Source organism: Culex pipiens, chromosome 1, assembly GCF_016801865.2.
Source record: "Culex pipiens pallens isolate TS chromosome 1, TS_CPP_V2, whole genome shotgun sequence".
In the NCBI taxonomy this organism is placed as follows: Eukaryota; Metazoa; Arthropoda; class Insecta; order Diptera; family Culicidae; genus Culex; species Culex pipiens.
In genome coordinates, this window is record NC_068937.1 from 117,395,906 (window position 1) to 117,422,225 (window position 26,320).

The window sequence follows — 26,320 nt, forward strand, 5'->3', positions numbered from 1 at the left end:
TCATCTTACTCAAGCCGATCGTTCGATCCAATCTTTCGATGATCCGTCAAGTAAACAAACATCACTCAAAAATAACCACACCCCCATCCCAAGCCAGAAATGAAACAGCTCAATTTGCACTCTGGGACTGATATTCGTCTCGGGGATAACGTATACAATCAGTTTTTTATATATGGTTTCGTTGTATGATGGACTATAATTGTACCAGTCTTAGTGATTGACTTATAAACAGCGATTTGGGCGATATTTCAAAGTATAACAACAGACCTATTTTTAACAAATCTAAACAAATGGTGAAGACTGGATACAGATTAGAAGTTATTTTTTTTAGATGTAAAGATCTGAGTGCATTGTACTTTATCCAAACCAAATTCTAGCTTTTATTCTTTCGAAATCGGTTCGAACTACTTTAGTTCAAACATTAAACATTTATTATCATTGATGTCGCATAACAAATTGTATGTCATAAACAATCTTGTATTTGCTGAGTATTTCGCTATTTTTATCACTCTGACGCTGTAGTGCAATTATGCCGTACGTTACTTTTTGACGTTCCAAAAAAAAAACGCGTTTTAATGTTTGACCTGGAATAAACAAAAACGAGAGCACGCAATGTAAACAATAACAAGCACGTTTTGTTTGGTTGACCGTTCTGTACATTGCTCCGAAGTTTGGTTGAATTTGGATGCTGGAGTCCCGAGTTATAATTGGAAATGTTTACGCTAGTCGAGCACGTCCCTGTGTCAAACGTGTTATGACCTGCAATCCCTTTGACCAATTTGTCGCACTTACATCAATTATCAGGCTGTGTCAAGATAGCACGTCAAGATTGCAACTCCTTTCATATGAAAAGTGTCAAAAATGAGCGGAGTTTTGTTTTTTGTTTTTATTGAATATCTCAGAATTGGAATCGAATTTTGTAATCTGTGAAAGTCAAAAGGTGAGGCATTGCGAGCTGCACAAAATGGCGTTCTTAACTGAATTTGGCCCAAAATTGACGTACGACAATTTAGCACAACGGCGACGGCTCAATTTGTTTTTGCCGTTCACATTCCGTGCGGTCTGTTACTACGCAATGTTGTTGTGATGCTCATTTGTCATATCATGCTTTTAATTGGTTAAATTCGCGGTGATTACAACCAAATCAATATCATGCTTTTTTTTAAACAGGTCAAATCTGTATTCATGAATTTAATTAAGGAGTTACATACATGTATGCCGGGACCCGTGGTGTAGGGGTAAGCGTGGTTGCCTCTCACCCAATCGGCCTGGGTTCAATCCCAGAAGGTCCCGGTGGCATTTTTCGAGACGAAATTTGTCTGATCACGCCTTCCGTTGGACGGAGAAGTAAATGTTGGCCCCGGTCTAACCTAGAGGTTAGGTCGTTAGCTCAATCCAGGTGTAGGAGTCGTCTGCCTGGGTCCTGTCTCGGTGGAGTCGATGGTATGCAGGCCTTCGGACAGGAATCTCGCAAACGAGAGCTGTAGAGCGAATAATTTTGATTTGATCGATGATATTTCATGAGTGAAGATATTTCATGACTCGTTTCATTAAAGGAGTTACAAAACCACATTTCCCGCGACTCAACAAGGATATATAACGTAAACTATCAAAATTGTGGTATACATTTACAGGATTCTGAGGAATGATTCTTAAAAAAATATCGTGATACAGTACATTAATACCGTGGCGAGCTGCTAAGATTTGTTCAGCCGTTTCGAGGTATGATTTTTTTTTTAAATCGATAAAAAACGTGATGTTTTGGACCACCCAATTTGGAATAGGACCACTCTAATCGCCAAAAAATATTTAATTATACCGGTTCAATTACTCCATCCAAAAAAATTCCATGCCAAGCATGACCCAAATCGGAGCACTTTTGATCTGGATGCGGCTGGTTTGACGTGGAATCAATTCATAACGTAACAAAATTGTGTCATTCTATTTATGAATGTCACTTCTCTCGAGCGTTTAAACGATTATCCTCTCAGTTCGTATATTATTTTGGTTTACCAACAGGTTTAGAACTCATTTCCTCTAATTAAGATCATTGCATTTTTAGATTTTACAACCTTTATACATATTTAACTGTTTTGAAAAATCTGTCTAGTAAAGAAAAGTCAAGTTAAAATTGTTCTGGCAATTAGTATTTTCTTTTTATTTTTTGAGATATAATTATTTAGAAGAATTATAAGTTAACAAACAAATCAAGTGCAAGTTACGATATGTCCACAGGTGGTCGAGCTTCAGGAAGCTTTACCGGCCTACGCTTTACGGAATATCGATTGAACCGGCATAGCACGACAACGCATCGCCACCATATTTAGTATTGACGTCCAGATCTAAAGATAGGCCAAATGCCACAAGGACACGATTATGGAGTAAAAATAGCGCCCCATTTCACCAACTACAGCAGATGGCACAACCATATAATAAATCACTTTAGGTTTCGCAAGTCACGCCAAAACCGTGCCGTCAAATCACGGTGGAATTTTCCATTTCAATCGGCGACACGAGCTCGCGACCAACTTTTATTCGATTTATTAATGAAGAATCTTCAAAATTATGCTAATTTTTGCCTGCCAGGTTTGTTTGCACTCTTAAATCGATACCCCACGAACGGATCAAATTATCGATGATCAACTTATTTGTGCCAAAAGTGTGATCCGGAAGGTCAAATTGGTCCGGCAAATATTTGTACCACTGGCACTTTCTAGCCCTGTCGATGTCTTCGATGGACTCTGGCACCGATTGTGGTGGTCTGAACAAATGTGTCGAGTTCTTGTATTTGATTGCACAGGCTGTTGCCGGGCTGGTGATAATCAAATTTGATGTGATACGGATAATATTCATGCGGGGGACATCGAGCGCGAATAACAACTGTTGTCAACCCCACAATGATTGTGGAAATGGTCTTACAAATCGTACATAAGTTGTGAAAGTTAGCACAATTATGGAGTGATGTGGGATGACATTTGTTTATTATATATTGAATTAACATTCCAACGCCCAAGGCTCCAAAAAAGTTGGAACGGTAACTTCAACTCAATGGTTCTCTGTCATAACTCAACCAATCAAGATGATTCTTCTTTCCAGTGATTTGTTAGGATGTCTAGATGATTCTAGACTTTTGCAGAACTTAATTTGATCAAATCTGTAATTTTTGCGATCAAAAACATCGTTCCAACTTTTTTTTTCGCGTGTAAAAAAAAATTCGCCAAAAATTCCGCGGAAGCAGTCGTTTTAAAAAAGGTGGAACGATGTTTTCGGTCGCAGAAATTACAGATTTGATCAAATTAAGTTCTGCAAAGTTCTAGAATCATCTAGACATTCTTACAAATAAGTGGAAACAAGAATCGTCCCGATTGGTTGAGTAATGCCCGAGAACCAGCGAGTTGAAATTACCGTTCCAACTTTTTTGGGAGGCTTGGGCGTCCGTGTAAGTTGGACATGCGTTGGGCGTTCCAGTGTTAATGAAGGATCTCAAAGATTTGGACTTGGAGCTGTTGTGAATTTCCAAATATATCGTAGTCTAGCAGTTTAATCTGGTTTAATGACATGAGAACACTTAGGTCAAGATATACCTGGATTTGAAGTTCATCAACCTCATCTTCAACGACAATAAAGCACAACAAGCTGCCACAAACAAATCTTCTCGGGCGAGCGAGTTGTCTACCAAACGTGACCTTTCCCACAATTGTATTCCACTTCCCAAAATGCGTCACTCGCAAATCAATTAAAATCAATTCCGCCCAATTTGTCCGCACGCCAATAAATCGTTTAAGGCCAAATTCGCCGCTAACGGCCGGGGGTCAAACGGCCGTTTGTCATCCAATTGTGTTGACAATGACAGAGTGGACTGACGGAATGCTGCTGGATAATCCTCCCAAAGCCACTTAGTTCAAAGATCAGCCGCGGCAGGAGGTCGACCGTTCCGAAAATAGCGCGCCCGCGGACTCTGCTCTTATCATTGCAGCGCTATTTCTGGACTTCCGTCGAGCGGCTTGTTTTCGTCGAATCAGTACGATCTCAAGAGCTGATAACGGGAGGTCGGCCCCATTTCTCGCGACTTGAAATAGCTAATCAATCGCCGGGATTACGGTTGCTAAGCCGCGGCTTGGACTCTGTGACCAGGAGCGCGCAAAGTCGATTGAAAGTTCGGTAAGGTCAGTGATTCTACCGAAGCGGCGTCCAATGACCAACTTGCAGTTGTCGGCGGCCAACCGTAAGCAATTTCACATCGAACTTACCTGCCGACAAAGCGAGAAACTGGAAACCCCCTTCGGAACTGCAGCAGTGGCCGAGTTGACCACACGTTGACAACAAGGAAGACCAAATCGCACCGTGGGAAGTCAGGCGCGATACAAAGTCCAGGAACTTGTCGGAATAGTTATTCCATTCAGAAATCGGTCGCCAGTGCAATATGAAGCGGACTATCGAAAGCGAAATTCGAAATTGCAGCGCGCTGACGTCAATGGAACTGTGTGTGTGTTCCTCGGTTATGGAATTCACAAGATTTTCAGTTGTTATGAGGAGTCACAGAGGTTATCACCGGCGGTGACGCCGGCATGCGAAATTTGTCGTAGAAAGCGTGTGAAATCCCCGGGAGAAAAGACGTACGGGGTTGTTTAGTAACATTTCTTCAGTGGTATTCTGGTAGATGTTAGATTTTTCCACGAAAAGTAGTATTTCGAATGACATCAACCTTTTGTCACATTTCAATCAGTATGAAGATGTGATCTCTAAATAATTCGACACTGATAAATTTATTGTGAAACTATGAGTAGACGTGCGAATTTATTTTGAAGACCAGCTGTTGATACGGTTAACTGGACCAATCGAATTAGCATTTAAATTTGAAATACTTCCCTTTTTATTAGCATACACATACAAAGTAAAATACCATGCGGATAGTCCGTCCAAAATGAAACGAGAGGAAAATACTATTCGGCGAGAGTATAGACCTCTCGCACTTTCAACAACAACAACAAATCATTTTCATTGCAACAGTTCATTCCATTGCCTTGAGCTGCCACTTTGTCACCAAACCTTGGTGGCCGATACGGCAAAGGCGCGGTTTGATCTGCAAAAAGTCTTGGGTTTGAGTCTCGATATCGACATTTTTTTTTGAAGGGTGATTTTTGAAATTTGATCTGTTCACAGAAATCTCTCAGTGATTAATGCAACGCAGTAGGCCTAGTCGCTTTAAAGAATTTAATACAGCTCTGGGAGTTTGAATGTACAGTCGGCATTCTGGTTGTCAATTTCCAAGGAACCGTCGAGGAAGAGAATCATCAGTTTACAGAACGATACAAAATGAAGACTCGATTGAAAATATTTTTTTCTTGATACCCAGCTATGGGAGAGAATCATGGCAACGTCCAGCAAACAAAAACAAACTAATGTCAAACACCCTTCAAAGCATCGTTTCGCAAAGAAAAATGTCTATGCAAGCCATGAGAAAGTGAAATTATTGATAACCGGAAGAGATTTTTAAAGCAAACAGAATCCAAGGGACCGTCGAGGATCATTCAAGATCATTCAAGCAAGAGAAAATATCGAGGAATGAAGACAATTGAAGTATGCAGATTGAAGGGACTGAAGAATTCATCGATAGATGGAGCAATATTGATATCGAGAAGATCGACAGCCAGAGAGTCGACTGTACTACAATAATTAATATTAAAAAGATAGGACTTGGGGCGTTATTTAACCACAATTTCTTCCAGGATTCCTGCTTCAGACTAACTGCGCTTGTATTCGATTAGATAAGATTAGATTAGATCCCCATCTCAAAGGTTCGTAACGAGCTGACTAAATTATTAATAAAATATATATTTTAAAAGTTTCTTTTGCATCCCCTTGAACATAAATAATGAAAAGGATACTATAGATCCAATAATTATTTATTCTTGGAGCAGCCCATTTCGTATTCCTTTCCGGCTATATTATCCACAGTCAAGGTTAATCGATTACTGCCACAACAAGTTCAACAGAATGCACCGTCTTTCGTGATCAATTGATTACCTGCTCCGCTACAGAAGTACCTAATCATATAACCACCGATTTCTCTAGAACTCACTGGAGCAAAATGGAGAGAGGTATAATCAATAATTGATGCGGTTAATTTTAGTGCTAGTCTAGTCCAGATAGTAGCCCCGGAACACGCCTCCCCCATTGAGTGGTTGATTCAATATTCAGAAGCATCGGCCACAATCAATATTTTTTCCATCACACGCGACGCTTCAGAAGTTCCGTTTCGGGGTAACTATACCTCCGCCGTAGTCTCGTGTTAGTGTAAATCTTACGCTCATTTAGTTCGACGTTTGTTGCGTAAACAGCAAACTTTGAAATATCACCAGCACACATGTGTAAATACTAGGAAAACGCGGGCAGCGCGAGAAGTTGTCCGGGTTGGAAATTTAGTTTATTTTCATACACGTAGTAGTCTACCGAGAGACTGGCTGGCAGGGTAATCATAATGTACAAGATTTGTTTTAATGCGAAACGGGCGAGCGCAAGCAGATTTCTTGAAGAAACGGGATTTCCCAATTCCGACGAAAGGCAGAAAACATCTGGAACGTATCTCATCGGCCAGAACAAACGTCTGCTACACCCAAAGGAAAAATATGCATCAAATTTTGTCGTAATAGACTTGCTAAAAAAAATGGTTCGGTCCTCGGCGCTGCTATTTTTTTCCAAATTCATCGGTAATGCCGGTGATTATCGGTAACAGGGAGAAATTATCCCCCTTCATCACAAATGTATGATGACAGGTTTCATACAGATTCTTATATAGTTTCGTACAGATTTGCCGCATAATCCACCGTTTGGGTGTAGTTCCGGATTGTTGGAGTCCAGTTAGGGCTTTGTTGGATTGGCTTACGACGGTTTTCATAAATCTTTACGCAGTTTCCAACACTTTCGGAACTTTTTAAGCTGTTTTTAATATTTTGTCCACAAAGAAAAAATTCAATTCCCGTAATCATGAATTACTGAACAATGGTGCAATTTCACTTAAAATGTGAATACATATATTCTTTCATGGTTCTCAAATTCATGACCACAATTCACGATTTCATGAACTGTCTTTTTTACGTGCAGCGTCGTACCGTTTTTGGCAACATGAGGTGATTTTTAAGTTATTTTTTTTATTTTCAAATATAGTTTTTTAAAGAAAGAATCATTTTGCATTTACCACCTAGACAGAGAACATCCTTAAATCAAGTAATGAACAAAACAGATGATTTTACTTTATTAGCAAAAAATATGTAAAAACAACGTGTTTTCAAAAGTCAACTAAAAAAAACTGATTCTATTTTATGTTTGGTTATGATTTATGTACGTTAACATTGTGAATCCTGTAGAAAGTTTACAGATTAATTTGTAGTCTATGTTTGTATTTGTATTCTTCTAGATGTTAAGATCTAAGTCACCTCCATAGGCTTGCAATTGTGAGAGCAGAAAGGAGAACTCGTGAGATAGCTTGAAAAATGAGATAGAAGATTCTCTCCGATCGACCCAGATTAACATTATTGATATAGCCTTGGATGTCACCTTTATTATAGCCACGTGTCTAGCTAATTGAAGGTGTATCTACCATGTGCTATTGCAAATGGAAACATGCAAATGAATTTTAAATAATTTTCTAAAATAGAGCTCACAATAGCAAAACACTGACAAACCTGTAAAAAAGCATTCCATTAGGCCGTCCCATCGCAGAAACTATAGTAAACTGCCGTTAAGGACACCCTCTTGCCGCCCTCCACCACGAACCCTTCGCCCGCCAGTCAGTCTGGTTCTATTTTTAACCTCGCTTTCAGTTACTAATTTAGCACCGATATCGGCCAGGTCAGACTAAAGATAGCCGCGAGTGGTGCGGTAGTGTTTTTGTTTTTATTTCATTTCGTTTAATTCTCCCTCGCCAAACTACATCGATTGTGGTGAGCAGTTCTCTAGGATTTCGGTCATTCGATTTTTTTTGTATTTTTTAATCCGACTGAAACTTTTTTGGTGCCTTCGGTATGCCCAAAGAAGCCATTTTGCATCATTAGTTTGTCCATATAATTTTCCATACAAATTCGGCAGCTGTCCATACAAAAATGATGTATGAAAATTCAAAAATCTGTATCTTTTGAAGGAATTTTTTGATCGATTTGGTGTCTTCGGCAAAGTTGTAGGTATGGATACGGACTACACTGGAAAAAAATAATACACGGTAAAAAAAATTTGGTGATTTTTTTATTTAACTTTTTATCACTAAAACTTGATTTACAAAAAAACACTATTTTTAATTTTTTTTATTTTTTGATATGTTTTAGAAGGCATAAAATGCCAACTTTTCAGAAATTTCCAGGTTGTGCAAAAAATCACTGACCGAGTTATGAATTTTTTAATCAATACTGATTTTTTCAAAAAATCGAAATTTTGGTCGTAAAAATTTTTCAACTTCATTTTTCGATGTAAAATCAAATTTGCAATCAAAAAGTACTTTACTGAAATTTTGATAAAGTGCACCGTTTTCAAGTTATAGCCATATTTAAGTGACTTTTTTGAAAATAGTCGCAGTTTTTCATTTTTTTAAATTAGTGCACATGTTTGCCCAGTTTTGAAAAAAATATTTTTGAAAAGCTGAGAAAATTCTCTATATTTTGCTTATTTGGACTTTGTTGATACGACCTTTAGTTGCTGAGATATTGCAATGCAAAGGTTTAAAAACAGGAAAATTGATGTTTTCTAAGTTTCACCCAAACAACCCACCATTTTCTATCGTCAATATCTCAGCAACTAATGGTCCGATTTTCAATGTTAATATATGAAACATTTGTGAAATTTTCCGATCTCTTCGAAAAAAATATTTTTGGAATTTTCAAATCAAGACTAACATTTCACAAAGGCCAAACATTCAATATTGCGCCCTTTTAAAATGTTTGTCTTGATTTGAAAATTCCAAAAATATTTTTTTCGAAAAGATCGGAAAATTTCACAATTGTTTCATATATTAACATTGAAAATCGGACCATTAGTTGCTGAGATATTGACGATAGAAAATGGTGGGTTGTTTGGGTGAAACTTAGAAAACATCAATTTTCCTGTTTTTAAACCTTTGCATTGCAATATCTCAGCAACTAAAGGTCGTATCAACATAGTCCGAATAAGCAAAATATAGAGAATTTTCTCAGCTTTTCAAAAATATTTTTTTCAAAACTGGGCAAACATGTGCACTAATTTAAAAAAATGAAAAACTGCGACTATTTTCAAAAAAGTCACTTAAATATGGCTATAACTTGAAAACGGTGCACTTTATCAAAATTTTAGTAAAGTACTTTTTGATTGCAAATTTGATTTTACATCGAAAAATGAAGTTGAAAAATTTTTACGACCAAAATTTCGATTTTTTGAAAAAATCAGTATTGATTAAAAAATTCATAACTCGGTCAGTGATTTTTTGCACAACCTGGAAATTTCTGAAAAGTTGGCATTTTATGTCTTCTAAAACATATCAAAAAATAAAAAAAATTAAAAATAGTGTTTTTTTGTAAATCAAGTTTTAGTGATAAAAAGTTAAATAAAAAAATCACCAAATTTTTTTTTACCGTGTATTATTTTTTCCAGTGTAGTCCGTATCCATACCTACAACTTTGCCGAAGACACCAAATCGATCAAAAAATTCCTTCAAAAGATACAGATTTTTGAATTTTCATACATCATTTTTGTATGGACAGCTGCCGAATTTGTATGGAAAATTATATGGACAAACTAATGATGCAAAATGGCTTCTTTGGGCATACCGAAGGCACCAAAAAAGTTTCAGCCGGATTAAAAAATACAAAAATTAAAATTGAAGAAAAAAGACCGATTTCGTAGAGAATTGCTCTGGTGCCGTTTGACGTTTTGAAACGATGATGACGTTTGTCGCAACTTTTCTGTTGTACGATGAATTATTTATTACATTTCTGCCACACCTGTGAAGGTCGTCACAGTGGGAAGAACGGGCAAATATCGATTCGGTGAATAATTCCACCACCACTTGCAAAAGTGATTATTATTTTGATTAGTATTTGCGACACGCTAAGAAGTTTGCTCTTCATAATCTACAAAAGTTTCCGCACGCTTCGTGGGCGCCCAAATGTCATCACAATGCCGCACCACCCATCGGAGGGCCTATAGCCTGTTATGGCCACTTTCCCTTTTGTCATGCTGCCAAGGGATTCTCTGGCCAGCTTGACAGTGTGTCGTGACGTCAAAGACCGCCGGCATGTGACTAATTTTAAAACACACACTTATTCTCGCCCACCCCGCGGTGATTTTGGCGGTGATTGTAGTGCGCAAAAGTCATGGCTTTTAGGCGCGACAAGTCTTTATTTTTTTGCTGCTCTGATATTTGACCGACTGTTGTTCATTTTGCTGGTAAGGGCACTTTCCCCATGATTTACGGGGGAATTTTCCGCTTGCCAGGCAAGTGTGGTTTGAACGGGGCCCAAAAGTTAAGGGACAACATTGTCAGCAATATGGCCTTCCGGTGCGGTTCACTAAAATAGACAACAATAAAAATATCTTTTCTGGCAAAACCAACAAAATGCTAAACATGCTAGAACAATTGCTAGCATAACCTTGTGAAAAAGGGAATTAGCAACGTTTAAAGGTGGTTTGATGCATAGCAAAAGTTTATAAAACATTACAAACTGTTGGCACATGCTGAATGCTCATGTGGGAATGAGCGTAATTTAAAAAAACTGAACTCATCATAAAAGTAAAATTTTCTTAATTTAAGTGTTTTGTCATGAACGAAAATATAAGAAATATAAGACGAATGTATATGACGTAAACAATTAAGAAAAACATTGAGATGTTCATTTTTGTATTTTATTTTTGATGGGGGTTTTTCCTTTGACTAGAACAGCTATTGTGCTTTATTAGTGCGTGCATACAACTCTCCATAAAATTTTGGCAACTGTCCATACAAAAGGGTTTGTTAATATTCGAAAATCCATATCTTTAGAAGTGTTTTATGACGGTGTTGGTGTCTTCTGTGAAGTTGTAGGTAATTATGTGGACAATGAAGTAAATAAAAATTGCACTTATTTGTTTTGCGAACATATATTTTGGAAAAATCAAGTAATTTTTAAATATTTCATTACCACGTGAAAAAGTCTGTCAGAGTTTAAGCTGAGCTTCTTTTGATTTTGGACATTTTGTGAGACCAACTGCTTTTCTAAATATTAGTGTCGAAATAATTATATTGATCATGCGGTTTCCAAGAATTTGGAAAAAAATCTATCTTAAAAACTGATATTTTTTTATAGTTCATTTTTTTTAATTTTCTCCATCACCCAATGCTTTCCTGAATATAATAAATCGATTAGATGCTTCCTTTCTATGATACAGATTTTCATATAATTACATACCATTTTTGTATGGATAACTTTTAAAATTGTATCGAGAGTGTATTGTATGGACTTGTTTTTGACTCAAGAAAAGCACTCACCACTCTCACAAAGTTTGAGTCAATGTGCAAAAAGCTAAATATTAAATTTCCAGCTATACTTAATTAAAAAAAACAAAAACTATCACCAGTTTTGCTACTATTTAAATTCTACTTTAATAAAAGTTTAAATTATGTGCAGATTAAACGATATGCAATGTGCTATAAATGATTAACTACCGAACGTTTCCTGTTGTATTTCCGGTAATATTTTTGTTAAGAGCCTTTAATTTAATGAGATAATTGTAAAGGAGAGTGGGGTGGACACTTTTTTCTTCTTTATTTACCACAGTTTAACTGTGAGGCATCTTAGTGTTTTTTGAATCTATCATTTGATTTTTTTTTCCTTTTAGACCATTGCAAATATTTTTCACAAAAACACATAAACTTTGAAAAATATTTGCAACGGCCTTATTTGCATCATGCTTCTATCAATATTTACATTAAATTTCAACATTTTGTTTCCAGCTTTTTCAATTAGTTTTACTATAGCCGAAGGAAACATATTCAAATGCTTTTCCATGAATTGAGATCAATGTGACCAATTATTCGTTTATTTGGATTGAGTATTAGAGTCCATTGCTAAGAAATTCATGTCGTCTTTAAAATTATTGTAGGAAAAGATAATTGCAATACGGTCCTGAAAAATATTTTTAAAGTGTTTGATAACGGTACAAAAAAAAATTTATATATATATAGAACGCACTGGTTCAGAATTGTTAAAACAGTAATTTAACAACATTTTCAAAAGTTACCAAAAAATGTCCATTGATCACCTGCAATAAGTTTCACAACTCTCAGAAGAAAAAAATCACTTGACTCCTGACTAACCGATGGAAGGTGCTGCATAAAGCGAAAGTGCTAAACACTCGATCATCGTCATCGACCTGCCACCAGCCAACAATTTCTGTACGGATGACTGAAGTAACGCGTCTCGTCTACACTGTCTGGGATAGCCCCGATCGTCAGTGTCTGAGAGCTGACTCTTTTTTTCCTGTGTGCAGTCGTACTGATTTTTTTCTGCTTTGCTTACAACCTCACACATTACACAGTTAAAATACAAAAAAAGAAGAGATTTTTGCAATAAGTTATTGAGTTGTCTATTCTGAGGAACGTAATTGAATTTTTTTTTCACTGTGCTTTAAACGCGTGGGACGAAGCGATTTTACGATTTTGCGGTGTACTATTTTTTTCTCGTTTTGCAATAACAGAGCAATGGGGGGAAAATAATCGGTGCACGGGGAAAAGCGTTCGTTGATGTGAAACGTGGAGGAGTCTAGCCGTTCTGAACGAGTTCTGACTGGTATCGTGTGGGAAAATTGCGGTGTCTGTGTGCTGTATGAACATTTTCTTTCCGGTTTGCGTACACCATAACAATGGTTAGATAACGAGCACGTGGGAGGTTTTGAGAAAAACATGGAAAAAATTTAAGCGGATGTGTAAGTTGACGTAATTTTTAAAATTGTTTCCAAAATAAAACGAATATGCAAAAAATATTATTTAATACCGCAAGTGTTCAGGAAATGATTTTCATCTGTATTTATATTAAGTTAAACATCATAGGACCGATTCTTCGGCTCCTTTTCAAAAAATTCCCAAGTTTTTTTCAGCGTTTTGGCTGTAGTGGCACAATTAAAGAAGAAACCCCCCAATGTTATTACATATTTGAAAAGATAATTGATTTTCCAACATAGAAATGACATGCATAATGAACAATATTATACAGGTGCTTCTCCTGAATTGAAAATGTAGCGTGACGGGACATCGTAAAACTGGAATTTTAAAAGGCACATCAAAAAAATCGACACAGTTTTGCCAGATTAATTTTTTTAAACTTTTGCTCTTCTACACATTATCACAAATTGAAAAACGAATCTTTTGCTCCTTGAACTGAAAGATTTGGTTGAGATTTGAGTTTTTGCCAGCTATTTCTTTTCGTGACGGGACAACGAAAGGAGCAAATTTATGAAAAAACTCCTCTCCCATTCAATGACTTGCAGACCTTATTTGGTCAATATTTTTGGCATTTCAGATAAGAAAACGTATTTAAAGCACATTGCAATTATTAGATCATAGTTAAAATGAAATTTTTCATATAAAAAATCACATTGAAAATTGAAAAAAGTGACATTTTGGTGTAGCTTCGCTAAGAATCGGTCATAGCAAACCATCAAAAATGTTGTTAAAATTATTGATAAAAGCATCATTTTTAAAGCTATTTTGCAACTTTATTTTATATTCAGAGGTAGTGAGACTTCTGATGAAGATGGCGATTGTCCACGATTCATACAAAAAGGTTATTTTTTGTTTGGACAATAGGGTGCCCAGAATATGGGACTTTTTCTCAAAACCTCGCTCCACAAGCTGATTATTGTTCCTTGACCTATTTTAGGACTCTGGGCCAAATATGAGCAAAATCGGTCATCATTTACCCATTGATACTCGGAGGTGAAGTTTGTATGGGAAAAATCGAAAAAATGTATGGAAAACCCAAGTTTCTTACGGTTTGGTCTGCACGGTGCGCTACTTCCATCCAAATATTCTCAAAAGTGAGATTCTTATTGAAAATTTAATGCTCTACAACTTTGCAGAACATACCAAAGCTGTAAAACTGTAAAAGTTATTAGCGATTTAAAAAGTCATTTTTGTATGAAAAACATTTTTTTCGCCAACTTCGGGCTCGGGTATCAATGGGTTGATCTCAACCAATTTCACTCAAAATTTACACAGATGCTTAAAATAACCCGAAAAACCGTTTTCCGCTTGTGGAGCGGGGGTCATTTTTTCTGGGCACCCTAATGGACAATTGTCCACGAAGGGGGAGGGGAGGGGGGTGGGTAGAAGATTCTCAAAAAAGTGTCCACGTGGTTTGTGGATAAGGAACTGTTGAATTTTCATCAGTTTCTGATGAATCCTATAAAATAATAGTACTGATATTTTACTTCTCATATTTCATGCTTTCTAGAAATAAACTTTTGTTAAATTTGTTTTTTTTTATTATCCAAACTTAATTTTCAGGAGGTGATATGTCATTGTTTATCAGATTACTTAAATATATTCCTAACACGTGTAGCCCCAACGGGGTCAAAAAAGTTGGAAATGCAACTTCATCGGCTTTTAGAACCCTTGGAAAAAAAGTTGGAAATACCTTTTTCTTTGTAACTTAAGGTAGACGCACCTGTTTTGGATCTTTCTTGTTGGATGTGATTTTTAACATCTTTCCGGCTCTAATGCAACAAGAATCATTCAAATCGGTTGAGTTTTCGCCGTGATACAGCCGGTTGAAGTTACATTTCCAACTTGCATGGCATGCTTAACAACCCCACAGAAAAAAAATCCGGTGAAATTTGCCCGGAACATGGTCAAATTTTCACTTTTCTGAAAATCTTAATATAAAACCCGGGTTTCATTCTAGCTAACTATTTTGACAGCTTGAAAACCCGCCTTACCTTACTAATCTACATACCTTGGTCGCACGTCGCTTTTTGACGTTTCGAGAAAAATGCGTTTTAATGTTTGAGTTTTGACCTTGAATAAACAAAAACAAGAGCACGCAATGTGAACAATAACAAATGCGTTTTGTTTGGATGATTGCTCTGTGCATTTTCCCGAACTTTGGTTGAATTTGGCGGCCGAGGTCTCGAGTTATAATTACAATTGATTACGGTAGTCGAGCTTGTGCCTGTGTCAAAAGCGTTCTGAGTTGAAATCCCTTTGGCCAGTGGTCGCACTTACATCAATTTTCAGGGTATGTCAGGATTGAAATCGAATTTTGGGGATCTGTGAGGGTCAAAAGGTGAGGCATTGCGAGCTGCACAAAATGGCGCTCTTAACTCAATTTGACCCAAAATGCACGTACGACAAGTTAGCACGATAGCGACGAATCGTTTGCTTTCCCGATATTCGACGCCACAATATCGCAACGGACACTCCCTCCGCAATATATTGAAAATCCACGAACCATTCTGGCCCCAAACCAATAATAACACATGCGCGACCACTTGACTGCAGAACATTGTTTTTATTTTTGGAGACTGCCGACCACCTCCGCCGCGGTCGAGCTCGTCCTTGGGATCACCCGTCGCATCTGTCAACGGTCGGAAAGGTCGGAGATTCCTCCATACCTCAGATTCGGATTCGGAAGGGGCTCGGATCACGAGTTCGTTGATATTAGTATAATGGCGGCGGCGGCAGGTTCGATGATTGATGATGGTTTAATTATAGCGGATTTGCCCGGCGGAAGCTGCCTGAACCCTTTTGCCTTGTTGGATATCGTTTCCCTGGGAACTGATGGCCGCGGTGATCCCCGTTCAGCTAGAACTCACAATGTTATCAAATAATGCCACGCTTGTGATTACGAAATTTGCGTCGTAACACGCATTGGGGGATTTGCTTTCGTCGAAGAAAACGGCTGCGTTGAAATGTTTTCAAAGCTTGACACGTAGCGAGTTTGACGTCATGACCTGGCCCGGCCAACAAACGGTTGTTTTGCTTCCGTCGTCGATTTCGTCGATGTGATGCCGAAAAACACCACCCAATCACATGACCATGTCCTTCGAAATTATTACCAACAGATGGTGAGGTGTGTCGTCACTAGAGTTGAAAAGTATACCGGAGAAGGAACTCTTCATTTTCGGTACAAAGTGCCACTAAGCGTTTGAAACTCAGTCAATTTTGCAAATCTTCGCACTGATCCGCGCGCATTATGTTAGCTCTCAACGTCTCAAGCGAAGAATCTGGGTTACAGCTCTGGTACAAGTCGAACGCAGCGATGAAGGAGAAATCGCTCGAAACTAGAACATAGTCGTCGCGACTAGAGAGCAAAGTAGAAGGTAGTGCATTGCGGTGCGTGCTGCACCACCGCGAGTGCAGCTCAAAGTCTGATTTATTTTTGAAAATTTTCTTCCTAGCTGGTGCGGTGCGGTGTGCCGTTGTTTCAGCTGACTCGACATCTGAACTAGCATAAAGCTAGTTGCAGCCAATTTATGAACAGAATGAGTTCGTAAGTTGCCATGTGGTGAGATCGACCCCCACCAGCGAAAGTCAACAGACAATAACAAAACATTGTACGATTTGGCAACAGACTTTCACGCGGATAGCAACTGCAGCGAGGGGATCTGTTGCAAAAGTTTACGGAATGCAGTAGACGCCAGCAGGAACGCCCCCAACTGAACTGAGATTTTAACTCATGTTTATTTTGATTTTATTTGAATTCAAGCCTTGCAATTTTACAAAAATTACATATTTCAGATTGATGTACAAAGTTTTAGATATCGACATCATGTTCTTGAGATTTTTGCGAACGTGTTAATTAGTTGCTACAGACTACATAAATAAAAAAAAAATTCAATTTATATTTTGTGATATAACTCAATGTTTTGAAAATATTTCAACGGGAAAGTAAATCCAATAGATGAAAATGTAACATTTCATTCAATACTCATTACAGGCTAATCTGCATCTCAAACTAGCATCGAAGACAATGATTTCACTGATCTTGCACAAGATCTCGGATCACGTTCACCACAATCCCTAACGTAGTGAGATCTATTCGCGTAGCTTGCTAGCTTTCTCCCTCTAACCCCCCCGTTCAAATAGCCGCCAAATTTTCTTATGTAAAAGATACATCCCCCATTTGTTCGGACTGACCGACTGAGCAGCTGAGCACGGCAAGTGGCCATTTGGCAACCTCCCCACCCCAAGGAAGGGGGACCTTTCTCTTTTAGCTCGGCGGGGTTAACCTTTCCTCATTTTCTCTGCGCTGTATATTAAAATCTAAACAGACTCTGACTAGTCAAAACAAAACGGCGAAACTTGTTTTAGTTTCAACTTCGTTTTGTTTTGTTTTGGATCGGCTTACTGACATTTGATTTCCGTTTTTTCTTCTTCTTTGTCTTCTTGCAGATGCTCCCAACGATGTCCTGTATATGGTTTGTGGAGTTGTCATTGCCATGCTCCTCGTGGGCCTCATCATAGTTTTAGTAGCAGTCACAATCAGGTAAGATCGAGGCGGGAGGTGGGTATGCCACGCGGCGATTTGCGAGCGATATCAACAGAGTTTGGCTTGGCTGCTGCCGTTTAGTTTGTTTGACTTTCGCAGTTGATAAGGCCGGCCTTACGCGATGGTCACGCCTAGTCGGTTGAACCGGTCAGGGTGGCGACGGCTTGGCGTGTTGCAGGACTGTATAGGAAAGGTTAGGTCATTGAGTTACACGTGGTGGGTGAAACCATGTGGAAGAGTCGTGGAATTGTACTAAGCAACAGAACAACAGAACAACAGAACAACAGAACAACAGAACAACAGAACAACAGAGCAACAGAGCAACAGAGCAACAGAACAACATAATAACAGAACAACAGAACAACAGAACAGCAGGAAATCTGGACAACAGAACAGAACTACTAATCGATTAAACAATAAAATGTCTTTGAAAAGAATTAAACAAAAGAATACATATTAGAGAACCGAATTCAAGCAAAGATGTCATGTCTAATAGACCAAATCCTCTTCCTTCGCACTACTGGACATTTATACGTCCTACACGTGTCGCCGTTTCAGCAGCGAGAATGTTCAGTATCGTTTACTGTCCAGTCCTGCTGATTCAGACGGTCTAAGGGGAGTTTTGTTTTTGTTGCTCGAGCAACCCTTGCTTGTGCAGTTCCAAGGTCCAGCGCCGCCGCGATGGAGAACGAGCGCGCGCGTGGATAAAGTTTATTGTTTACTTGTCGTCCGATAAACAAAACTCTGCGTTGAACTTTGAGTGACCACCGTTTTTTTTATCGAGTGGTTTTAAAAATAGCTTCGATTGATCCAAATATTTCTGGAAAGACATTTTTAAGAGCGAGTTTTTCACCGATGAGAAACAGGTCGTATCGAGGTGCTCCGATTTGGATGAAACTTTCAGCGTTTGTTTGTCTATGCATGAGATGAACTCATGCCAAATATGAGCCCTCTACGACAAAGGGAAGTGGGGTAAAACGGGCATTGAAGTTTGAGGTCCAAAACACATGAAAAATCTTAAAATTGCTCGCATTTCCGTAAAACTTCATCAATTCCAACTCTCTTAGATGTATTCGAAAGGTCTTTTGAAGCCCTTCAAAATGTGCTATAGACATCCAGGATTGGTTTGACTTTTTCTCATAGCTTTTGCAAATAACTGTTAAAAATTGATTTTTTTAAAATCTTAATAACTTTTGGCAACAGCCTCCAACACCAATACTCCCATAGGTCAAAAGTTAGGGAATTTCATGGACTATAAGCCTACGGTATTAACTTTTTGGCCAATCGCAGTTTTTTTCATAGTTTTTCGATTTTTCTAGAACAAACATTTTACAACGTTAGTTTTTGCCCTGTAGGCCAAGAAGACGGCACTTTTTGGTCTCAATTTTGTCATATTCGGAATCCTCGGTCAATTTCACGTAAGTTAGAAGTATTGGAGTTGTAATTTTGATTTAAAAAATAATTAAATAAAAAATTTTTGAAAAAAGAAATTGATCTTATTTACCCTATGATCAATACGTCAAATGCTGTATCAAGTAGGCGAAAACTTGTTTACCCCTTATCCGACAAAATTCTAAATAATATTTTAATTAATTCTAAATGGCATTTTTTCCAATCAAATTCAAAATTCCAACACCTCAATCTAATGTAAAATTTTCTGAGGATTCCGAATATATCAAAATTGAGACCAAAAAGTGCCGCTATGGAGGCCTACAGAGCAAAAACTAACGTTGTAAAATGTTTGTTCTAGAAAAATCGAAAAACTATGAGAAAAACTGCGATTGGCCAAAAAGTTAATACCGTAGGCTTATAGTCCATGAAATTCCCTAACTTTTGACCTATGAGAGTATGGGTGTTGGAGGCTGTTGCCAAAAGTTATTAAGGTTTTAAAAAAATCAATTTTTAACAGTAATTTGCAAAAGCTATGAGAAAAAATCAAACCAATCCTAGATGTCTATAGCACATTTTGAAGGGCTTCAAAAGACCTTTTGAATGCATCTAAGAGAGTTGGAATTGATGAAGTTTTACGGAAATGCGAGCAATTTTAAGAATTTTCATGTGTTTTGGACCTCAAACTTCAATGCCCGTTTTACCCCACTTCCCTTTGTCATAGAGGGCTCATATTTGGCATGAGTTCATCTCATGCATAGAAAAACAAACGCTGAAAGTTTCATCCAAATCGGAGCAACTCGATACGACCTCTAGAACAAACCGAGCAGAATCTACAAATACTGCCTCTTAAGTTTGGTTGACCTTGAACCTAAAATATTTTACGAAAAAAATAACATGTTTGTTTGAACAAAAACAATTGTCTAACTGCGTAAAATATGGACAATAGTAGGTAAACATGTCAACAAACAATTTTGCATTCTTGGCGGTTGTCACGTTCGTTAATGGTTCCATGAGATTAATGACGAACTTGTGTAGTACATGATGACTACATGCAAGTACTACATGCAGTACTAGAAGCCTAGTGTGATGAGTATTCCACAGTTATTGCATCAGATAGAATACTACAATCCTTAAAAAACCTTTCCATTCAGGTTATTACAATCCAAATTTCTCAATTAGCAGTACACGAAATTTAGAGAATGTTCTCAAATAGACCTTTTTTTCAGACATTTGTTCATTAGCAAACTTATGAACCTAATGTCAGTTCAACTTTAGTTACATGAACATGACTTGCTAATAGTTGATGGCATCAGGTTATTAAGACGGGAAGAGAGTCTTAAAAAAAATCGTAATGGCGCCTGAAACCACTCAACCGTGCACGAAGTGCAAGAAAAATATCAATTCACGGCATGGAAAACCATTACAGTGCGACGGAAAGTGTAGACAAGTGTGGCACAAAGCGTGTACAAGTGTTTCCGATGCAGAATATCAGGAAATCCTAACCGTTCCTGACAAATTCTGGTTTTGTGCTCCCTGCAAGGAAAGCAGAAACCGTAGCAGAAGAAGCACAATAAACATGGCTGACCAACAACCGTCTACACCCCTCACGGTAAAAGCTGGAGCTGCAACATCCACTATGGAAGCTACGATCGCCCGAATCGAGTCCAAACTTGACCAGCTCATCGGCTGGCAAAAGGATGTCGTATCGGAGATCCGTGGCATGCAAAACACGCTGGACGAACTGCGGACAACCACGGAAACTCTAATGGATGAACAGCAGCAACTTCGCTCCGAAAACTGCGAGATGCGGAGGCAGCTGGAGTTGAACGAGATTGAAATCGACAAGCTGAAGCAGGAGACGCTGCGGAAGACATTGGAGATCTCAAACGTTCCCGTTACCGAAGGAGAAGATCTCTTTGGCATAGTCGCCCAGATTTGCCAAGGGATCAGCGTCACACTGGACAGGTCTCAGGTGAAGGAAATCTTCCGGGCTCCAACATACCAGTCCCAGAAGTCGCAAATTCCTCCACCTATCCAAGTCAAACTTAGCAGTAAGGAGAAAAGAGACGAAATGCTTAGGAAGAAGAGAGAGAAGAAGGAACTCACGACGGCAATCCTGAACATGGCGACCGACAAGCCGGCCAACATCTACATCAACGAGGTGTTGACCAAACGAAATCGGTACCTGTTCAAACTGGCAAGAGACTTGAGGCGAAGCAACAACATCAAATTTGCTTGGTTCAAAGATGGCAGACTGTTGGTTAGGAAAACAGAAAAGGCTAAGGTGAAGGAGATCACCACGACTTCCTCGCTAAATGAATACACGAAATGATCCTAACCTCCAACTGCCCTTCCAACCAAGCTCAACAACTATCAGCACAATCAACCACCTCGAGTTCACGAACAACAACAGTCTCAAGCTGTTCTATTTCAACGCCAGAAGCCTAAACGACAAACTTACCGAGCTGGAGTTTCTCCTCGACGAAGCTGGTTCCCGAATCGACGCCTTGTTGATCAGCGAAACCTGGTCCAAAGCCGAAACTGAAGAGTCCATGTCCCTTAGCAACTACCAATGCCACTTTGCTTCAAGGTCGACACGGCGTGGCGGTGGAACAGCTATTTTCATTCACAACAGCATACACTGTGAAATGATCTACAGCTACTGCGACGAACACAACAGCATCGTTGCCGTCGAGGTTGGAGACCAAGACAAAACGGTCCTGGTGGCTGTGTACCGCCCACCAGATACGCTGAACGCTACGGTGGACAGCTTCATGGAGCTCCTGGACACCTTTCTAACTGCACGAAGTAACCGCACAACCATAGTAGTCGGAGATTTCAACCTGGATCTGCTGACAACAACACATGCCGTTCAGAGGTACACCAACATCGTGCTATCGAACGGGTTCTTCTTCTGCGGCAATCGACCAACACGTTACGAAGCCTGTCTGGACCATGTCCTGACAAACAACAGCGAGCTGCTCATCTCCGTCCAGCAACTGCAGTACAACCTTTTCGATCACGACGCAATGTTCATCGAAGTGGATCGACCGATTGAGCTATCACCGTCAACAGAAGCCTACTACCTCAAGGTCGACACTAGCAAGTTTCGAGAGTTCCTGCTGCACAACCCAACCCACACCAACGAGCTGCTCGCGGTAGAAGACAACTATAATTCCTTGCTGTCACAACTACGTTCAGGACTCGATGCTGCTACTAGCCGTGTGAGAGTAAGGAACAACAAACGCTCACACTCGAAACCGTGGTTCGACCTGGAGATGAAGCAGTGTATTCGGACCAAAAATTATTGGTATGCGAAACACCGGCAGAACATCCACAACGAAGTCATCCGAAACACATACACGCACTGGGCCAACAGGGTGACCACTTTGAAACGATCAAAGGCGAAGCAGCACTACGGTAGCAGTTTCGCACGGCAGCAAAACAATGTGACTGGAACATGGGATGTGATTAAAGATGTGTTGGGCAAAAACAAGCACACAAAGAAACCTTTATCCAGCCAGCAACGTAGTCCGGATAGCAAGCGTCGCTATATTGGTGAAGCAAACAAGTACTTTGCCACAGCTGGTAGGAACCTGGCTGAACGCATCCCGTACTCCGCCTTGCGACCACTCAATGCACAAACAAACCACCAATTCACCATCACACCTGTGACCCGGGCGGTGGTCCTGCGGACAATCACTGACATGACTGCAACGAAGTCAGCTGGCTACGACGGTTGTCAACCCGGAGTCCTTAAGGCTTGTTCAGACATACTAGTCGATAGTATTGTCAACGTCGTGAACTCCTCAATCCGACAGTCCCAAGTCCCAAGCGCTCTGAAAATCTCCAAGGTGGTCGCTATCCCCAAGACACTCACTGCTAAAACCTTCAACGACTATCGTCCGATCAATATCCCGAGTGTGACTGACAAAGTTCTGCAAAAGGTAGTAAACAAACAGCTGATCGACTATCTAGAAGAACACACACTGCTGTCGCCGCACCAATACGGCTTTAGATCACGATCCAACACTCAAACTGCCTTGTTTGATGTAGTTGTGGAAATCCAAACACACTGCGACCGTAAAGAGAAGGTATCAGCTGTTTTTCTGGACTTGAGCAAAGCCTTCGACACCTGCGACAAGAGGGTTTTACTACGTCGTCTTAGTGAGCTCGGAGTAATTGGGGAATCTCTCAAATGGTTCGCCAGTTTTCTGGATAGCCGGCAGCAGTACGTGAGTGATGATGGTGTTGACAGCGAGCTACAAGTCGTCGATTACGGTGTCGTTCAAGGAAGCATCATCGGCCCCACCCTGTTCAACTGCTACGTAAACAACTTGAAGGACCTGCAGCTCAATGGAACTCTCTTCATGTACGCCGATGATATTGTGTTGGTGTACGCTGCCACTACTACCGAAGAACTCCAAGGCAAGATGAATGAGGACCTAGTTCAGTTGCACTGCTGGATGAATGAACACAAATTAACGGTAAATATTCAAAAAACCAAATACATGTTGTTCAATGAATCAAGTAGGATACGGTGGACGCTAAGCTACGGCGATGAAAGCATTGAACGGGTCGACTACTTCAAGTACCTGGGTGTCTGGCTGGACAGTGACCTGAAATGGGAGTACCAGATCGAGAAGCTGAACAGCAAGTTATCTCAGGTTGCCGGGATCTTCAAGAAGATCTCGCCCGTGGTTCCAGACCAAACCAAGAAGATGCTGTACTTCTCACTGTTCCACAGCCACATGGTCTACGGGATTGCAGTTTGGGGAGCAGCTGGCAGCTCAACGGTCAGTCAACTACAAACTACACAGAACAAGGCGATCAAGAACCTATTTGGCTACCGTCGTCGTACAGCTACTGCATTCATCCACACACGCAACCAGCTCCTCACCGTCGGTAGCACGTACTCGGCGGTCGTATGTAACCACATACACAAGGTCCTGCACGGCGGCATCCATACCAACACTGTGCTGGGCCGAGGTGTGGACAGACACGGGCACTTCACCAGAGGAAGGGGAAATCTTACTGCTAGCCGGATCAACACAACGACTTTTGGGCAGAACTCAGCACTCTACAAGGCAACAATGCTGTACAACGCTCTTCCCGAGGACATCAAAGGACTTCCAACTTCAAAATTCAAAAAAGAACTAAAAAACAAACTATTTGAAGAACAATTTTAGACTGTTGTGAAAAGTTTCTTCTCTTAAATTTCTATAGTTTTTTGTCTCTCTGTTAATTGTTAGTTTTTATTTGCACTTATTTAATGCTTGTAAACAAAATGTAGAACAAAACAAACTAGTCAGTCACTACGAGCCGTTGGCTCATTGGCAAATAAACGATTAATAAAAAAAAAAAAAAAAAAAAAAAGAATGATCTGTGATAAATTTAGTTGGATTTTTTTTTATGAGAGTTGTCATAGCATTATGTTATTTTTTAACATCTTGCACATATCAAAAACACAATGACAATCGCAGTGTTGCCAAATCATCAATACTGTGTAACTCATTGAATAAATTACTGCCAATTTAGACAAAAAAATAGTTCCAAAATAATTTTCATCAAAATTCACAAAACACAAAAGTTATGTAATTTCACTTTAGTGTACAGATGACCTTGATCACCTGGTAGTTAAAACAAAAATTAATGAAAGTACCTCTAAAAAATAAGTTCTAGAAATTGTTTACATTAAAACTCACTAAGTTTATCCTTTATTTTTTTGTTGTTGTTGTAAATTTCACTCATCAGCTCATAATTTAAGAAAGACTCACTATACTCTAAACTTTAAGTAAATTGTGCATTAAGTTGTAAATCTATTACTTTTTCAGCATGAGTCAATTATCGAACGATGTAAAGTCAATTTGGATAATTACATCGAGTTTGTTTGATCAACTAAATAAAACAGTGACGAAAAAGATGAAATTTTCAGAACAGGAATTAGTTCTATATAGAAGTCTTCAACACTGTTATAAGTAGGTCGCTGCGTTTCTATAGAATGATAGGATATGTAACTATTTTCAAAACGAAATAGAAAAAAATCAGTAACTAAAAAAGCATTATCTAGCCGTGAAAGCCGTAGTAAAAATCTTTCCGTAAAAAATCAATAATAAGAAATGTGAAAAACTTGGCAAATATTATGAAATTCAGAAGATGCTCCAAATGCCCCCAAATGTTGTTGAGTCAACCCGAGCATAAATTGATTGTTCAAATTGTTGGCCACCGTTTAACGCACCACTCCAAATGCAATTATCAAGGCACGAAATTCCCGCAGTCCGTGGCGCTGGAGCAGATGTTGTTGATTGTTGATAAGATATAATGTGGTGGCGGTATCTTAATCCCCAACAGCAATACGAGTAAATGAAACATTCGCAGGCGGGTTTCGCTAACCAGAATAATCAACACTGGTGAAGCTTCTCGAAACTGCGAAATTTTGATGGCTGAAGCCTGTGAGCTGCTAAGTTGAGGTTGAAGGTCCGCCCGAAACTGCGCTGTTTTGTGTTGTCAAACATGTTACGGAATTGAAATTAGTCTGATTGTTCAATAATAGTGTCAAATTTGAAACAAACAACTCCAACCAAAGTATCCAAAGTCCACTGTCTAAAGTGCGCCGTGCTGACCCTCAAAGAAAGGGGTTTGTAAATGTGTACTTAAATCATAATAACACCTCGATCGGTTTGTGCCATAATAATTGGTACGGCACACACACACACACATTGGATGTCTGTTAAATTTGTTATGTTTTCCGGCAAAAACTCGACCCGATTGACGCGTTTCAACGCGGTAAACAGTTGTGTTGACATGGAGGTTGATCCGAGGAAAACAAACCGCGACTGTTTATCGATGTCGGTTAATTCTACGAACAAATACGACTGAACCTTGGACGGATCATAATTTTGAAACTTGTATCAAATCTTTAAGAAGATTGGAGTTCATTTTGAGATGATCGCCAAACAAATTAATATACGTTAAAGGTACCAAACACCAAACAAACAAATGCTTTGCACATGTGCTTCCATCTGTTGTTTGTTTTGCCTCTCAGTATTTTGACTCTGTTTTAAACCATTACTTAAATTAAATTATGATTGGCTACTTCCCGACCCTTAAAAACAAACAAAACCATAAATTTTCATAAAAAAACTTCAACCACTCACCTTCCCTGTCGCGTTAGCGATATATACATACTTATCAACAGCAAACAAGCGGAATGCGAAATTGATTGCTGCCAATAGGCAATTCCGGTCTGCTGTCATCCGCGATGACGGTCGATATTGCCAATTGAGACTGGGCTGGAGGGGAGGGAGAAAATGAAGCCATAAGGCCATCAAATCGATTGCCGTTAACAAAGTTCAATTGCTTATGTGGTCCTCCAAATGGGGTGGTACAGTGTAATGGCGTTGAATCGAATCTTTTTAATTTGTGATCTCGGAGAACGGCGT

The 26,320-nt window shown here is 39.2% G+C and overlaps 1 protein-coding gene across 4 annotated transcripts in view; it reads left to right on the plus strand.

The window, feature by feature from the left end:
- LOC120417014 (probable serine/threonine-protein kinase DDB_G0282963) overlaps positions 1–26,320 on the plus strand; it is a 247,314-nt gene that overhangs the window by 185,087 nt on the left and 35,907 nt on the right. For all 4 annotated transcript variants that reach the window (XM_039578954.2, XM_039578968.2, XM_039578962.2 and 1 more), the window contains one exon: positions 17,390–17,483. In XM_039578954.2, the coding sequence (XP_039434888.1) occupies positions 17,390–17,483 (94 nt within the window). The remainder of the gene's footprint in view (positions 1–17,389; positions 17,484–26,320) is intronic.